This window comes from Triturus cristatus, chromosome 8 (assembly GCF_964204655.1).
Source record: "Triturus cristatus chromosome 8, aTriCri1.1, whole genome shotgun sequence".
Lineage (NCBI taxonomy): Eukaryota > Metazoa > Chordata > Amphibia > Caudata > Salamandridae > Triturus > Triturus cristatus.
In genome coordinates this window covers 1,185,206,610-1,185,225,967 of record NC_140591.1, presented here as the reverse complement: position 1 = coordinate 1,185,225,967, position 19,358 = coordinate 1,185,206,610, and the positions used below count along the sequence as shown (strand labels likewise).

General features: G+C 49.3%; 1 protein-coding gene across 1 annotated transcript in view; it reads right to left on the bottom strand.

The window, feature by feature from the left end:
- The window catches only part of LOC146805589 (E3 ubiquitin-protein ligase HERC2-like), a 1,563,844-nt gene that overhangs the window by 69,674 nt on the left and 1,474,812 nt on the right, over positions 1 to 19,358 (bottom strand). The window contains 1 exon segment of the mRNA XM_085622871.1: positions 17,453 to 17,647. Coding sequence (XP_085478997.1) covers positions 17,453 to 17,647 — 195 coding nt within the window.

Sequence of the window (19,358 nt, the reverse complement as noted above, 5' to 3'; positions counted from 1 at the left end):
TTTATTATGGAATGTGCAACCCTGGCCTTAACTGAAAACTTCTTTGAATTCAAAGGACAATTATACCATCAATGCCAGGGTACTTCGATGGGGAGCACCTTTGCCCCTAGTCTAGACTGTCTGTACATGGCAGCATTTGAAAAAGATGTCATTAACAAGGACAACAATCCTTATGCCCACAATTTGAAACTTTGGAAACACTTCATTGATGACATTCTGATTTTTTGGCATGGTTCCATTGATACATGTAATGCCTTTGTGGAATGGATTAACCAGCAGAACATCTTTTTGAAATTTTCCCACACTATTTCAGATACTAATGTGGCATTTCTTGATTTAAACATTAGGCTGACTGAAGGGAAGCTCTCTACCTCTTTATATAGGAAACCAACTGACCGCAACAGCTTACTCCTATACCAAAGCCATCACCCAAGAGCCCTCAAAGACAACCTACCTTTCGGCCAGTTCTTGTGCATAAGACGCAATTGCACATCCACTGCTGACTATAAAACAGAATCAGCTACATTGGCTACCAATCTCAAGATTAGAGGTTACCCCTCTAAAATTATCAACGACTCAATGAAGAGAGCGAGAAACAATCCTAGAGAGTCTTTACTAGAGGTTCACCATAAACCTCCTATTGACTTAATTACACGTGTTACTTCATACACACCCAACTCAGTCCCCACCAAAAAGATCATTTTGAAGCACTGGGGCATTTTATATACAGGGGACCTACAGATCCCTAAACCAAGATTCGCATACACGAGAACTTGCAGCCTAAGAGATATTCTGATTCACACGAGACCCAAGATTCACACTAACTCTGCGCAAACTAATCTATGGGGCCTACCACCTGTTAAAGGACATTACCCCTGTGGAACGTGCACAGCATGTAAATACACGACAATAACCAAGGAAGTTAACCTGCGACCAAACTTCAAGTGGTGCATCCTAAAACATACCAACTGTAATACCAGACAGTGTATTTATTTGATTACTTGTCCGTGTGGTCTACAATACATAGGTATGACCATGCGACCAGTCAAAACACGCATTATTGAACATAGGAGCAACATACGCTGCCAACGAGCCACCACTAGAAAGTACAGACACTTCACTGAGGCTCAAAATTCCCCAGACTCAATACACTGGATTGTATTGGAATCTTATCCACAGATTTCCAAACCATCACTGTTCAGGATTGAACAGAGATGGGTACATAGATTATCATCCCATACTGAGGGACTCAATGATGATATCCCATGGGGCTCACTCCCTTAGTCAGCACTTAACAATCATGGAGTGACCCATTCTAGCACCGGGATGTCTGTCTATTCATGGCCCCACCTGACCGCTGGATTGAACGATGTCCTGTCTGGATGATTACAGGCTCCTTCTTTGCCAATCCCTGGGTCCACAATACCGCTTTACTGCGGTTTGACTTGGTATTAGGATTACCTCCACATGGGTTTTGACGCTGTTTACATCATAACACCATACCACCTTGCATTGCCTTACCTGACACTGCAGTAGTACAACTAATAGATAGTGCCATTCGATTTGGTTCTTCCGCACTTATCCTCGTTATGAGCTATGCAATTCTATTTTGCACCAATATGCTTCATTAAGAATACCTAACACTACGAGACATTATATTTAAATTGACGCTATGCACAACATATCTTTAGACCTTCGTACATTGCCTCACCTGGCACTACATTAGGATTACCAACAGATAGTGCCTCTATAGAAGGTCCTTTCGTACTTAGTATTTTTGCATTTCTATCTTGCCCTAACATGGCCGCCACGTTTTAGATTCATTAGAAACACCTAATATCATGTGGTACCCGCGAGCGCCTTCTATGACGCCTCATGCGCGTCACACGCCCTCGACGTAATGGCACTTTCCCATTGGTGATGCAGAGTATAACTTCCCAAAACAACCTCTGCCAGGTTCCACCCCGGATCCTGGCGGTAGGGTAGGTGATTCAACCCAGCGTGAATCGACGCGGGTGAGTATCTCTGTGACATATTTCCCATACGGTTCTCGATGCCCCCACCGCCAAGAGCTACATTTGGGCAGCGTTGGTGAGTACCTCACCCTAATACAGCCCCCCTCCCTCCTGACCCGACCGGTGTACTTTTGACGCACGGCGGAATTTCCATTACCGCTCTCCTCCTAGTCACCGGTCCGAGGTTATCTTCGAGTGGGGCTTGCCTTACACGGGATGAGGTGGCTCCCTTCTTGCACCCATTATTAGCGCTTATACCGTGGTAGGCTCACTGCCTACTTTTGTCTATTTTCTATTGATTTTCATTACTTTACTTCCTGACTTTTATTTATGTTTCATAGGACCCAATCGGTGTCCATTTTAAGTTACCGCCAGGACTGTTGCTAGTAACCTGTAGTAACAGACCAGGTGAGTCCAGCCATTAGATCTCCACTCTTGTTACGCTTACAGCCTTTCCATGAGTAATATATCACTGTTATTCAGTTTTTAACCTAATCACTATTTCTTCATTACTGATCGCGCCTGGCTCATATAGGCACCTCACGGTATAGGTTCTGAAGTTGATCTACCTGTGGGCACGGTGACTTTTTTGAGTGTGACAGTACTCGCATTTCACCACTCCACTATGATATTTGTTAACAGTAAGAAGAGATATATTTATCTTGTTCAACTAATTCTCAACTTACTTTTCAGGTCACGGACCGGAGAACGTGGTATGTAGAACGCACCTTACCACTTAGTGTAGATAGTTTTTCAGATCCTGAAGAAATGCCCAGATCCTCCTGATATACAAGGCATGAAACATGTTGATCTTTAGAGTAGAGCTACACGACTAGATACCTTATCTCTAGTACACAGTCACTCTACACCATTTTAATCGGGTAGTTTACCTTCTGAATAAATTCCTATTAGGACTAACTGACCCGTTTTAACCCACTCTTATTCACATCTACACACACTAGGCCCCTCACCCCCATGCACCGACCGGCAGGAACAAAAGATCCCCGATAAAGAGCCCCGGTTCGGGAGCCCGTCAAGTATTGCAGCGCCGACTTGACGAGGGGCAAGCTCATATGATGAAGCATGACACCTAGCTTGCTAGGTGTGTGAGAGCTCTAGTTCCACCAAGGGAATTTCCCCCCCGTTATTCCCTTGGCTACACTCGGGAGTTAGTGGAGAATTAACTTTCCCTCACTCATTATTTGCTCCCTCGATATCTCTTCTTTGTACTAGAGGAACTTTGTACCCTTTTTTGTTTACAGTCTTTTGGGGCTTGCATACTGGACCTCATCAAACTAGCCCCTCCTGTCCCCCCCTTTGTAATACAAAGGGTCCACGACCCCACACCGCCCTGTTTGTTGCAATACCACATGGCGGTGGTGTTGTCCGTGAACACCTGCACTACACTTCCCCGAACAGAGGGAATTAATGCCTTCAGTGCAAGCGGGATCGCCCGCAGCTCCAATAGGTTGATATGGAGTCGGGACTCCGCCGGAGACCAGAGGCCTCTGATCTCCGCCTCGCCCATGTGGCCCCCCCATCCCAGGAGGAACGCATCCGTCGCCACTACGTGCTCCGGTTGGGGTAGGAAGAGGGATCTGCCACTGACCCAATCACGGTCCGTAAACCACCACTACAACTGACTTGCAGTGCACTCCGAGATCAGGACGTGGTCGGACAGGTTGCCCCGATGCTGAGCCCACTGGAACTTCAGGTCTCACTGTAGAGCCCGCATCCGCCACCTGGCGTGATGTACCAGCAGGATGCAGGAGGCCATAAGACCCAGCAGCCACAGCACCAACATGACCGTAACGCGGGATAAAGGCTGAAAGATTGGAATCAGAGCCCGAGTATCCCGAATCCGCTGTTCCGGAGGATAGACCCGAAACTGCGCTGAGTCCAGAACCGCTCCGATGAAAAGGAGCTTCTGGGAGGGACTCATATGCGACTTCGGCACGTTGATGGAGAAACCCAGCAAATGCAGGAGGTCGGCCGTAGTCTGGAGGTGGGAGACGACTGCCTGGGGCGAGCACGCCTTCAACAGCCAGTCGTCGAGATAGGGGAAGACTGGAACCCCTAATCTGCGCAGATGAGCTGCGACCACCGCCATCACTTTCGTGAACACCCGAGGGGCACTGGTGAGGCCGAAGGGGAGCACGGTAAACTGAAAGTGCTCGTGGCCTACCGTGAACCGCAGGTAACGCCGGTGGGCTGGCAGGACGGGGATGTGGAAATATGCATCCTACAAGTCCAACGCTACCATCCAGTCTCCAGGGTCTAGGGCAGCCAGAACCTGAGCTAAGGTGAGCATCTTGAACTTCTCCTTCCGGAGGAAGGCGTTGACACTCCTGAGGTCCAAGATAGGGTGTAGGCCCCCTTTGCCCTTCTTGGGAACCAGAAAGTAGTGGTAATAACAACCCCGACCTACTTCTGGGCCAGGAACGCGCTTGTTGGCTCCCTTGGCAAAGAGGGCCGTAACTTCCTCCTGCAGAAGTTGCAAGTGATCCCTCGACATGCAGTGGTACTGCGGTGGCATGGCTGGAGGGGTCGCCTCGAAGGGGAGGGAGTATCCCCATCGGACGATTTGCAGCACCCACCTGTCCGACGTGATGGTACGCCAGTGGGGCAGGTGATGGCGAACCCTGCCTCCCATTGGCGTGAAATGGGCCTGAAAGCTCGGACTAGGAAGGCTTTGAGGCAGATGCTGCTGGGGCAGATGTGGGCTGACCGGCTCTCTGTCCCCCTGCTCCGCCTCGGTGGAATCCACGTCTGCGACCGCGTTGAGGCTGGTTCTGCGGCCTGTGGCTAGACGGACATGTGGGGGCGCCCCTTCCTTGGCCACAAAAGGGGCGAAAAGCGCAAGTTTGCGGGCGCGGGGTCGAGAGGCCCAAGGACTTGGCCGTAGCCCTGGAGTCTTTATAGCGCTCCAGCGCACTATCCGCTTTGTCGCCAAAAAGGCGACGGCCATTGGGCATTTCCATGAGGGTTCTCTGGACATCCCCGGAGAAATTTGTGGATCTCAGCCAGGCGTGGCGACATCGCCACCGTCATCGCAATCGCTCTACCTAACGAGTCCGTGGTGTGAAGCCCACATCGAATCGAGTACCGTGCTGCATCCCGCCCCTCAGCAAGAGCCTGGTCGACCCGTGTCTGGGCCTCCTCCAGACACTGGGGCAGCATGTCCGCCACCGTATCCCACAAGGAGTGGGTGTAACGGTCCAAAAGGCACGCGGTGTTGATAGACCGCAACCCCAAACTAAGGGAGGAAAACAGCTTCTTCCCAAACTGTTCCAACCTTTTAGATTCCCGATCCGGAGGAGCGGACGGGAAGGCGGTCTGGGAGGTAGAGGCCTGGATAACCAGGCTCTCAGGGGTGGGGTCCACCGACAGAAAGCTGGGGTCGCCCGGTGCAGGGCGATGGCGCCGGGCCACGTTCCGGTCCACAGGAGTGACTGTGGAGGGCTTGGACCAGGTGCCCATCAGAACGTCAGTTAGTGCTTCATTGAACTGCAGTAGCGGCTCCGAAGCGCTTACTGGCAGTTGAAGCGCTTCAGTGAGGAGGTTAGTCCTCACAGCCACTGCAGGAAGCTCCAGATGAAGGGCTTCGGCAGCCCTGCACAGCACCACAGAATAGGTAGCACCCTCTTCCGTAGCCACAGAGGGAGGACAGATGAAGCCAGTGTCAGGGGAGGTATCAAGACCACTGGCATCCACCAGCTCTTCTGCCCAGTCTTGGATCAAACTGGCACTGCTGTGCCAGAGGGTCCTCAGACCCCTCCCAGTCGTCCCCGTCATCCGACTCCTGGTAGACAGGCTGAAAGGTCGGGGCCGGGCGGTAGATGACTTGCTCATCTATCGGCGCCGGAGACGGTGCCGGACCCGGACCAGGGCTGAACCTGGGGACGACGTCGTCTGAAGACGGCGCTGGGGGCGGCACCATAGGGGTCGCACCGGCGGAGGGGTCGTAAGGTCAACCGGCGTCGACCGGGATCCAGGCCTGGATCCCACGGAGGCCTGCGGCTTCGGGACCGAAGTCGACGACGGCGCCGGAGCAGCCGACTTGCTAGGCCTCCCAGTCGGACCTGCGGGGCCCGAAGGAGCGCCGGCAGGCCTCGACGGCGGAGCGAGACTCCTCATGGCCACGAGGAAGTCTCGGATCTCGCTCGGAGTCGCATTAGGCCCAGGGACCGGAGGGTATGGGGCCAGATGCGACTCCTGCGGCTCCAACGGAGCCGCGCGGGTGGTACCACCTGAACCCTCAGCCGAGTCGCGCGACCAGCGAGGGTCCTCAGAAGAGCGATGTCACCTCTTCGACTTCTTCTTACTGTGCCTCGACTTACCTGAATGCGATGACTTCGAACCCGATGAGCGGTGATGGCTGTGGCTCCGCGACCAGTCCCTCGACCTCCTCGACTGGGACCTTGAACAGTGTTGAGCCGACTGCCGGATCTCAAGGAGCTTGCGGGACCGACTCGGCATCATGGTCGGCCCCAAGGCAGTAGAGACACCGAAGGTGGTGATTCGTAACCGACATTAGTCGGTGACAGGCATCGCACGGCTTGAACCCGGGCATCCCTACCGGCACCAAGAGTCGAGGTCGACTCGAAAGAGGAACCAAAAAAGTTCAAAAAGTTTAGTCAAAAAGTGACTAAAGGGTATGCTCTTGCCGGATCTGCGCTAACTGGCACGGAAAATAGAAGAACTGACGTCAGCGCGCAAGGGCGGCGTCTAAGTACTCAGACGACGTCATCCCGGCGATCACGATGCCGACGATGGACGCGGAGCCGCAGACGACACCCAACGTGTTTCTTTCAGATGTTTATTCCGGGACTCTTTTCACAACCAACCGCGTTTCGGCAGTCGCCTTTCTCGATGGCGACAAATGCAAAAACAACAGTTGATGGACAGAATGCAGAACAATGTCCTACATTCACCCCAGTACAGAGATCTGGGCCTAAATCCATCGTTTATTTGCTCACCATGCCATTCCAGTTTGAACCCAGCCATATGCTAATCAGTCTTGACCCTGTGCCTCATGGGAACAGTCCAGCCCGAACTGCCAAGCCAGGTCCTCCCTGGACTGGAACCAAGCATCCTAGGACCGGTTTCGGGGGTTTCACCCCTCTTCAGCCAGGATAGCTTGATTCCAGTGGCATGGAGAGCACGGGACTCACGGCTGAGCATACCCGGCCCACTTGGGGTGACAAATGCAAAAGCAACAGTTGATGGACAGAATGCAGAACAATGTCATACATTCACCCCAGTACAGAGATCTGGGCTTAAATCCATCGTTTTTTTGCTCACCACGCCATTCCAGTTTGAACCCAGCCATATGCAAATCAGTCTTGACCCTGTGCCTCATGGGAACAGTCCAGCCCGAACTGCCAAGCCAGGTCATCCCTGGACTGGAACCAAGCATCCTAGGACCGGTTTCGGGGTTTCACCCCTCTTCAGCCAGGGTAGCTTGATTCCAGTGGCATGGAGAGCACGGGACTCACGTCTGAGCATACCCGTCCCACTCGGGGTGACAAATGCAAAAACAACAGTTGATGGACAGAATGCAGAACAATGTCATACATTCACCCCAGTACAGAGATCTGGGCCTAAATCCATCGTTTTTTTGCTCACCGTGCCTGGGGGTGAGTGTTTGATTTGCTGAAATGCTCCGTCCATCATCCCCTTTGGTATCACTTTCTCGATGGTGAGGTGCGCCAGAAACGGCCATTGTTTATATACCAATCATTTCCTGCATCCCGACATGGTTGACAACAACAACAGCAACAACGGGCTGCATTTCAAATGGAAAAACGCACCGCCATCTTATAATATGTAAAGTCCATACATAAATATACATTTTATAGTTGTAGATCATACGTTTGTGACAACCAGAACTTTCATGCACAGGTAATATATCCAGTAAATTACTGTTGGTATCTCATACCATTTCCCACTATATTAAGACATAAATTGTGTAGAGTCTACATAAGATTATGGAATTGTGCCCACAGATGGGCAAATCGTTGACTCTATTTATCACTTTCTTCTTCACAAACAAATTAGAATGTCGAGGTAAAGTTAAAAGCGAACTACAAAATATTCAGTTTCCAGAATAAAGTAGACCCTCCGATCCCCACAGATCAATATATTAATCGCTCCCAGAGATCCGGAATACAAATTGAGGGTCACAACATAGATGCACACTTTGGAGCTGTAAAAGATCTCTATATCTATCAATCTGTCTATCTATCTATCAGTCTATCTATCTATCTATCAGTCTATCTATCTATCTATCTATCTATATACATATATATATACACACATACACACACACACAAACACATTTCACCAACTCAGTTTGTTGCACTGCCACGCCGCTTCACAGAGTGGATGCTGCGATAGTGAAGACGGGGATTCACTCAAAATACGTTTACCAAGGAAATCGAGCACTCTCGGGCATCCACTGCCAATTTTTTTTTTAATGAGCCACAAAATAAAATAAATACTCCGACAAGCACGTTTCGGCTATTGGCCTTTGTCAATGTTGGATGCACCGGCATAACTCAAAATGTTTAACCAATATTGGCCATTCCTATTGGTCTACATCCACTGCGGCAAAACAAAAAGCAGACACTTCCTGGGATTTGTATGGCGACCATCTTAAAGTGGGTTCCAAATATATGCATTCTATCATACTACATTCAATCAGAACATCAATATATGTTTATCTTGAAAAACCATGATATGCGTTTTCACAATCTTAGCATTTGAATTTGTAATTAGGAAACATAATTAATCTCTGAATGCATATCATATATTTTGTCATTTTTGAAAGATATATACATATGGTTGATCATATTGGAAATTCACAACAAATTAGACTTATCTATCTTATCTTCACTTCATAATTTGAGATATTTGGCCTTCTACACTATGTGCACAGAATAAGGACTTGCATCTGGGATGGCACCACTCGATGGTTGTGAAGAGTGCCCAAGATAAAAAAAAGATATAATCCTAAGAGTTCTGGATGTGCTGTCCAGAGACTTGAAGACTGCAGCCTCCAAGTTGGACGACTTCTACAACTAATACTCCCAATTGATCACCTGGGAATCCATCTGGAGAAAAATACTTATCAGGGAACAATGGAATGACCCAAAGGGAAAAAGAAGGAGGAATATAATAGACAAAGGGAGAAATCAGGAATGAAAAGAAACCGCAAACAAAGACATGAAGTGTGACAGGAAGAATGGAGAAAGAACAATGAGGTGGAATCAAGGCTGGGCAGCCTTAGAATTCACCAACAGCTGCATTCTGCTGCAGGCTCCAGTGAAAACCTTTTTTCAAAACAAATAAGAACAGGTTGGCATGCCTTTGTGAAGCAAGTGATCCAATGGAGCATCTATAACCAGGCCAAAGAAGAGGAATAACTGCAAATGTAATAACTGGCATTGATGGTCTAGTTTATCCTAGATAGACCTATACTGACTTGGGCAATTCAAAGTGAAGTGGTACCAGCTGTAGGATTGAGGGTGGACTGAAGGCATCTGAGTGCACATATCTTGCTTTATGTTTAATCGGTCAAAAGGAACAGATGAACAAGGCCAAGATAAAAAAACAAAGTACGCTGGTGAAACTGCTGCCTACTCCCACTGACCTTGCATGTCCCGATTTGTTCTTGCTCTGCAAAATGCTTCAAGGAGCCGCAAGCTGACCAAGAACATTAATCCCGCCATTCTTAGTCTGCTCAGGCAGAGAGGAAGGTAGGGCTACTTCTTTCTGAAGTTATGACTGGAAGTTGAGAGTTTGAAAACACACACAGAATGTTGCAGACGCCAAGCTGTAGGGGGTGGACTTGTAGGATACACAGCCTCCTCATTCTGAAGGGCAATACAGCTGTCAGTAATGAACAAGTTACTTACCTTCGGTAACGCTTTTTCTGGTGGATACAGTATCTGCCTGTGGATTCCTCACCTTGTGAATATCCCCTGCGCCAGCAACATTCGGAAACTTTTGTAGCAGTCCACGCCGATGAGGTCGAAGACGATGTCACAGAGACACGGCTCCGCAAGCGACTCCACTGACGTCACCGGCTCCATAAGAAGACCTCGTCGGCGTGATGACGTCAGTTCCGCCCCTTTTTTCCGTGCCTTCGAGGCACACGGACGGACTGACAGCAATATATATACACAGTATACACAGTACACAATATGCAGATCAACACACACCCAGTGTGGAGAATAAGCAGAAAGGCAAAAGAAATAACACAATGCCCTTGAGAGATAAAAGTACATTTTGAAACACCAACAATAGAACAATAGGCATAGAAGGATGGACAACGGGGAGGCAGGTGGGTCAGTGAGGAATACACAGGCAGATACTGTATCCACCAGAAAAAGCGTTACCGAAGGTAAGTAACTTGTTCTTCTGATGGATACATCTACCAGTGGATTCCTCACCTTGTGAATAGATTCCACAGCAGTCCCCACTCCCGGAGGAGGGTGTCCACCTTTCTATACCAAAAAGTCCTGAAGGACGGAACGAGCAAAGTGTCCGTCCCTCCTCACCTCAGTGTCTAAGCAATAATGTTTTGCAAAAGTGTGGAGGGAGGCCCAAGTTGCCGCCCTACAAATGTCCTCCACAGGAACACCCCTAGACAAAGCAGAAGTGGAAGACTTTGCTCTAGTGGAATGAGCTCTCAAACCCTCTGGAGGTTCCTTATCAGCCAAAGAGTAGCAGATCTTAATGCACAAGACAATCCACCTGGAAAGCGTGCGCTTGTGCACCGCTCAACCTTTCCTGCAGCCAACAAAGCCCACGAAGAGCTGGTCATCAACTCTGAAGTCCTTTGTCCTGTCCAGGTAGAAGCTCACTGCCCTCTTAGGGTCCAAGCGGTGAAGTCTCTCCTCCTCCTTGGAAGGGTGAGGGAGAAGGAAGGAAGGGTAATGGATTGCCCCAGATGGAAGGGAGTTACCACCTTAGGCAAAAACGCAGCCCTGGTCCTGAGTACCATTCTTTCAGCATGAATGGTCAAGAATGGGGGTTTTGAACTTAGAGCTTGAAGCTCACTTACCCTCCTTGCCGAGGTGATTGCAATGAGGAAAACAGTCTTAAAGGACAACACTCTCAAGGGACACTTGTGTAAGGGTTCGAAGGGAGAACCCATAAGATAAGTTAATACAAGGTTTAAGTCCCATTGAGGCACAATAAAGGGAGTAGGAGGAAACCTGTTTGTGAGACCCTTGAGAAAACGAAGAACAATAGGTGATTTAAATAACGACGGCTGATCCGGCACACAAAGGAAAGCCGACAAAGCCGATAAATAACCCCTAACAGTAGCCACAGCAAAGCCTTGCTGAGCAAGAGAAAGGGCAAACTGAAGGATGTTAGATAGACGAGCCTTCAAAGGGTCAATGGACTTCTCTCCGCACCAAAGTACAAATTTAGACCACGTATAGGAATATATGGATTTGGTGGAATGACGTCTGGCAGACAAAATTACATCTACCACATCCGGTGGGAGAGAAAAAGAACTCAGGTTGCCCCGTTCAATCTCCAGGCATGAAGGTGTAAGCTCTGGAGGTGGGGGTGTAGAACCTGCCCCTCCGACTGCGAGAGGAGGTCTGCCCTCAGAGGGAGACGGAGCGGAGGGCACGAGGAGAGGTGGAGAAGATCTGTGTACCACACCCTTCTTGGCCAATCCGGGGCGATCAATAGAACTTGGGCCCCGTCTTGGCGAATCTTCCTCAGAACCCGAGGAATCAAGGGTATGGGAGGAAACGCGTAAAGGAGTCGTGAGCCCCAACTCAACTGAAACGCGTCCCCCAACGCTCCCTGCATCGGATACTGGAGACTGCAGAATGACGGGCAGTGAGCATTCTCGTGAGTGGCGAACAGGTCCACCCGAGGAGTTCCCCACATCCGAAAGACGTGACGAACTTCCTCTGGATGAAGCCTCCACTCGTGGTCGGCGGAGAACTACCGACAGACTGTCCGCACGTACGTTCAGAACCCCGGCAAGATGATTTGCCATCAGACAAATCTGATGGTCCTGAGCCCAGGACCATAGACGCAGGGCCTCTCTGCAGAGACAAAGAGACCCCACTCCTCCCTGTTTGTTTATATACCACATCGCGGTAGTGTTGTCCGTCAGGACTTGAACAGACTGACCGCGAAGGGAAGGGAGAAAGGCCTTGAGCGCCAAACGTAACTCCAGAAGGTTGATGTGAAGCAACCTTTCCTCTGGAGACCAAAGACCCTTGATCTCCAGATCCCCCAGATGAGCACCCCACCCTAAGGTGGATGCATCCGTTATCACCGTGGCCACCGATAGAGGTAGATGGAATGGCTTTCCTTGGGACAGATTGCCCTCCACGCTCCACCAAGATAGATCCGCTGCAGCTTCTCTGGAGATCCTCACAGACTCCCTGAGATCTCTTTTGTGCTGATACCACTGCTTGCGGAGGCACCACTGGAGCACCCTCATGTGCCAGCGTGCATGGTTGACCAACAGGATGCAGGAAGCAAACAGACCGAGCAGGCGAAGGACCTTCAGGACTGGAACGACCGCTCCATTGCAAAATAAAGGAATCATTTCCTGTATGTCGAGAAACCTTTGAGGAGGAGGGAATGCTCGACACACAGTAGTGTCCAGTACCGCACCTATGAACAGGTTGCGCTGAGAGGGCACCAGGTGAGATTTGGGCACGTTTATCGAGAAACCCAATTTGAACAACAGCTGAGTTGTATCCTGCAGATGATGAAGCACCTTCTCCGGCGACTCCGCGTTGATCAGCCAGTCGTCCAGATAGGGGAAAACGGCAATCCCCGACCTCCTGAGATGGGCTGCCACCACTGCCATCACCTTCGTGAAGACTCTGGGTGCAGTAGTAAGACCAAACGGAAGGACCGCAAACTGATAATGTTGCGATCCTACCGTAAACCGGAGATACTTCCTGTGCGACTTCCTGCAAGTCGATGGACACCATCCAGTCCTCTTGATTCAGCGCTTGAAGAACCTGCGCAAGGGTGAGCATCTTGAACTTCTCTTGCTTCAGATAAAAATTCAAGATCCTGAGGTCCAATATCGGACGCAATCTGCCGTCCTTTTTCGGAATCAGGAAATACCGGGAGTAGCATCCCTAACCCCTCTCCTGCTCTGGAGCCACCTCTATCGCACCCTTCTGAAACAACTTCAGGACTTCCTCCTGCAGGAGAAGACGGTGGTCCTCCGAGCAAGCACCTTGACAAGGAGTGTAATTCGGAGGGAATTCCCGAAAGGGAAGGGCGTACCCATTTTCTACAAGATCCAGAACCCAGAGATCCGTAGTTACAGATTCCCAATCCTGTAGAAAATGGGTAAGCTGGCCCCCCACAGGACCAGCATGATCCAGAATGTCGGATCTAGGTGGTGGGAGGGGCTGAAGAGGAAGAGGAGGAGAGTTGACGGCCACGTGAGCGACCCCTGATTCTTCCTCTGTAACCCTTGGTCAAAGAGCCTTGCTGCTGTTGTTGCTGCTGTTGCTGGGTCTGTCTATAAGAGCGAAAAGTCGCCCTTCCGAAGCCTCTATACTTCTTGAAAGATCCCCTTGGCTGGGATTGAAGACCCAACGACCTTGCCGTATCCTTGCTTTCCTTGAAGCGTTCGAGAGCGACATCCGCCTCCTTGCCGAACAACCCAGACCCATCAAATGCTAGGTCCAACAAAACCGACTGCACATCTTGGGAGAATTCAGAGGACTTTAGCCACGCACCCATCCTGGTGGCAACAGAAGACCCCAAAACTCTGGCAACTGAGTCTGCTGTGTCCAGTCCACTTTGAATTACTTGTCGTGCAGCCGCCTGAGCATCAGTCAAAACTTCATTGAAGCTGGCCCTATCCTCCTCCGACAACTTTGGTGCCAATTTTTTCGCTGAGTCCATAAGCGCATGGATATAGCGCCCCAACAGACAAGTCGCGTTTGTTGACTTTAGGGCCATGCTGGCCGAAGAAAAGACATTTTTGGCCGACTGGTCCATCTTTTTGGCCTCTCTGTCTCCTGGAACCTGAGGGAAGGCACCCTTGGATCTTCCCGAACAAGCAGCCTGAACCACCAGGCTCTCAGGCGATGGGTGCGATGTTAAAAACTCAGGATCCCCTGGAGCCGCCCTATACCTCCTTGCGACTATCCTAGAGACCGCGGGAGCTGAAAAAGGTTTACGCCATACCTCTAATACTGGGTCGATAATGGCCTCATTAAAGGGCAACAAAGGCTCCGAGACTGCAGTAGGTGAATGCAGCACCTCAGTAAGAATGTTAGACCTGAACTCCGTGGTTGGTAACTGGAGGTCTAACAACTCAACAGCCTTCCTGATGACCGCATGATACGGCGCTGCATCCTTTGAGGGCTCATCTGAGTGATTTCCCACTCAGGAGACAAATCCAGCCCACTTGCCTCCTTTAGCTCCTCAAACACTTCATCAGAGTCAACCAACTCTCCCTCTTCAGCTTCCTGCAAAAGATACCTCCTTTCATCCACCACTCTCTGCGCCTCCCTTCTGGATCGAATCCGCACCAGCGGCGTCGGCGGCGCCGTGTTCGAATCCGACGGCGCCGGCCGCGGCGTCGAACGTGGATCCGCTGGAGCAGCCGGCGTTGAACGAGGTTGAGCCGGCACCGGCGAAGAGGCGTCGACGTCCTCGGCGCCGGTAGATGCCAAGACGGCACCGCTTGAAAGAACGGCATGAATGGAGCTTGAGGATAGACCTGCGGCACTCCCAGGTTAAAAGCCATCGGACCAATCGGACCCGCAGGTGCACCAGTGGTATACATGGCCCTCGAAAACACCCCATACATCGCATTTAGATAATGCGAGGGGTCCTGACCCGTTCCAGGGAATGCAGGGTACTGGTCAGGCATCACCGGACTCGGGCCTGCCGGCCCCGACGGTGGAATTAGCGGCGTCACAGGCTCACCCGGGACTGGAAGATCCTCAACCGGGGCCGGAGACAGAGCCGGAGATGAATCCGGAGCCGGAGATGGAGCCGGCGTCGGGGATATCACCGGAACCGGAGATGAAGTCGGAGCCAACGAAGCCACTGAAGAAGAAGGAACTGGAGGTGAGGTCGGGACTGGAGAAGGAGACACGGATTCCCTCCGACGCCGAGCCGGCGACTTCGACTTCGGAGCCGAACTCTTATCGGAGTGATGACGAGAAGAATGCCTCCTCTTCTTCTTATGCTTCTTTCCTCTCAAAGCATGTCCCGAAGTCGATTTAGACGCCGACCTCGATCTGGACTTCCTCCTACCTCTCTTCTCTTTCTTCATCCTGGCGATGAAAAGCTTCGCCTCCCTTTCTTTTAGAGCTTTTGAGCTCATCTTGCCGCAGCAAGAACAACCATCCACATCGTGGTCGGATGAGAGACACCAAACACAGTCTTCATGTGGGTCTGTAATCGACATGTGCTTGCCACATTCCCGACAGGGCTTAAAACCCGACTTCCTTGTCGACATCTTCTCGAAGAGAAACAGTAGAAAACCAGAAGAATACACAAAGTATCAGAAAAGCTACTACCAACGATTCCCGAAATCCGTTGGCGTCGACGGCGCGGAAAAAAGGGAACTGACGTCATCACGCCGCCGAGGTCTTCTTATGGAGCCGGTGACGTCAGTGGAGTCGCGTGCGGAGCCGTGTCTCTGTGACGTCGTCTTCGACCTCATCGGCGTGGACTGCTACAAAAGTTTCCGAATGTTGCTGGCGCAGGGGATATTCACAAGGTGAGGAATCCACTGGCAGATGTATCCATCAGAATTTCAGGCTAGACAAGGGTTCATAATACACCGACCCTATATTAAAAACAAACTGCACCCCACAAAACAACACATACAATTTAAGTTGTTGTGGCACAAAACATTATGGCATGAAGCACCTGCTTACCATAAACAAAATACTACATCAAGTTGTTTAATCAACTAGAAAATAAAACAGCCTGTTCGAAGGAGTGTGGGGGGGGGGTCAAACAGTTGCAGTTCAGTAGGCTATCCCCAAAAACTGAATTACAGAAGAAGCCTCAGGACATAAAACTCATCAGTGCTTCAGAAGCCAACTAAAAACGATACTAAGGAGCATAAAGATAAATGCTGACAGTCTTGACTCACAAAGATGGTGCCCAGCGGCATTCAGCAGCTTTCAATATAATGTATGCATGGCTAACACAACTCACTTAACTAAATCTCAGAACTCGGCTTTAAAAAAAAAATGCATTTAAATTCTTGTCATCACATGTACTATGGATACACGCCAGGCAGATATTGTCCTATTGTAGACAATTGGCAATAGGTATGTAGGTATGCCGCAGCGCATTTCTTGTAGTGTTTCACATATGATGTGCAAGCGGTCAGAATGTAGCTATATGCACTGCCCAAACTAAAGAAGAGAATGGGAAAAACGGCTTGAAACTAAGCACTAATGTGGGTCAGACAGTACTAGGAGCAAAAGAAGCAGTTTACAGTCCACACTTATCTAAGAATAAAAGGTACCAGGGGATAAAACGCAACTGCATGGGAGAAGGAAGCATGGCGATACAACGCACTTGATGTATTAAAAGTACAGAGCTCCGAAATCAAACGCTTTTCAAAAGCAGTTTCTGGTCCCACCACTAGATGTCAGGATACATTACAAGACATTGCTACTCTCACTACCATCATAACATCTTTATTTGTTTGGCATGGACAACCAGAAAAGAATACAAAAGACAAATATAAAATCATCTCAGTCAAACATTTCCACATGAAAATGACAGTCAATAAAACAGAAAGCCCCGGTCAGCCAGAACAGTACAAGAACTAATCAGGTCTTGATCTAGACAACAACGCAACTCGTAAAAAACATAAAACAGTGAACATAACACATTTATGGGGGAGCTTCTGCAGGTAAACCAAAGCCGGCCTTACTTGAGAAAAATTCAAGGACTTTAGCAGGGGGACTAAAAATTGCTTCCTGGGCCTACTAAAATAGCAGCAAAACATAACGAAGTGTAGGGTGTCCTGCGGAGACCTATTGTCGCAACCGCAGGCCAACCTACTATCGGGCAAAGCCCAACCAGTTGGAGAAGCTAAAAGATGGTGAAGAGAGTTGAACCAGAATCTGACCAAAAAGGAACCTGTCTCGCTGATGGCGAAGCTGGGCTAGATACAGCTCCATACCCTGAACACTCTTCAAGAGCATGTGTCCCTGCACAGAGGGTTTCTGCAGCTCACGCTGCTCTTGATCAAGCAGGGCTTGATCCATAAACAACCTCTTGACGCACATTATTTCTTGAGAGGACAAAGAATTAGGCTCAGCCACTCTCACAATTCTGCTTGACAGATTTTTTTTTTACGTTTCGTTCATAATTCAGTCCCTAAAGAAACAGTTCAATAAATCATATCAGCAGCTAAAACATGCTATTAACATACTCACCAAGAAAACGAAACATGTTCATATGAAGGGAAGACTTGGCTGCTGGATTTAGCAGGTAGCAGTCTCGGTTAGCGCCTGATTCATCTCTTCCATTCGGGGTTACGATCAAAAGGGGAGTGAGGCCATTCTGAAGCTCTTCACACATCTCTGCAATGGACTCGCTGTATCCACCCCCACAGTCGTCAACAGACTCACCTAATGACAGTGAAAACCACAAGAGTTTACTTACTTCACAACACAGTTAACTGTTCGGAAACTTCCAGTGCATGTTTTTCTCACCTCAGTTTTTCTATTAATTTATAACCGCAAAATGATAAGCCCAGTCCACTGTGCAAACAATAGCAAGGTTTAATTTAATCTGCATTTGGAATTAACTACATTTTCAGGCACGCTGAACCTTTGGTTTTCCGCTTAGGGTTGGTCAGCTCTCACTTCTGCCTTTACCGTACAATTATTTAATTACTGAAAACATTGCTGGAAATAGTCATGCACTATCAGGCAAGGAAATAACGGATGGGAAGTGGTTTACTTCTAATCCTCCATTACGGGTATGTTCAGTGAGTGAATAACTAAAGAATATCTTTGAGCATGTGCAGGGTTCTGGAATGCATTTTTAAAGAGAGATTTAGGTTTACAAATGTTTCTTTAACAAAAAGTGCCTTGAGGGCAAATGTTTCCTTTCTTAATATACTTGGGATGGGAATGTTTCCCGCATATTGCACAGCCATGTTTCTGTCCGGAACGGCCAACTGGATATTTGGCCCCAAACGTCATGCTAATCTGGCGTGTACATGAAGGCCTAGGCCTGCCACTTTTCATGAGTGCCGCCCTGGAGAGGGAGGAGTGCACTAAGTGATCGCTCTTTAATGACAGTGAGCTACCACCCCGATCACAGGTATTAGCATGTGCAGCGGTGGTGACAGCACACACTTTCAGTGATAATATAGTTGCGACAAGACCTTCTTATTTGCCTCACATGAGTGATGCAACACAAAAATTGATGAGAGGAATGCTTGCAAATGTCTGACCACTGGCAATCACTCAGGGTAGTATCCCAAACCATTGATCTTTTGCTCACCCATGCCACCTCAGTTTGTACCCAGCCCGAACTGCCAAACCAGGTCCTCCCTGAACCGGAGCACAAGCAGTCGGTTACAGCTTGGTTCCTGTGATACAGTGAGCATGGAACCCACGGCTATGCATAACCATGTCACTGAGGGCGGAACATGCAACACACAAAAGGTGATAGGAGGAATGCTTGCAATTTGTCTGACCACTGGCAATCGCTTGGGGTAGCATCCTAACCGATTGATTTTTTTGCTCCCCATGCCGCCTCAGTTGTACCCAGCCATATGCATATCAGTCTTGACCCTGCTCCTCATGCAAACAGCCCGAACTGACAAGCCAGGTTATCTGAACCAGAACACAAGCAACCCAGGACCGCTTTGGCCATAGATAGGGGCTCATCAGCCGGGTACAGCTGGCTTCCAGTGATACAGTGAGGCACGGAGCCACATCTGGCACACTCATGTATGGTTCTGATGCTACAAGATAGACCCAGCTCCTTGTACTAACATCCCAACATATGTATGTATTTATGTATTCTGCATGATGCACACATTATATGTGTTTGAGTGAACCAAAGCAAAGGGTGGGTTCCATTTTGGGTATCCCTTACCTGTTCATGTGAACAAGATGGAGGTGAGGTTACTTTCTCAGACAGTGGTATTGTACTGCTGACACCCTGAGAATGGATGGAGGAGACACAAACAATAAAGTGGGGGAAGAGGAGACAGACTTCTCCTTAGAAATTAAATAAGATCATTTTGATGTAAAGAGCTGTTGATTAGTCTTCATGAGTACAGGCATTTGGTGAAGGCTGAGACTGCAGGGTCCGATATTCGAA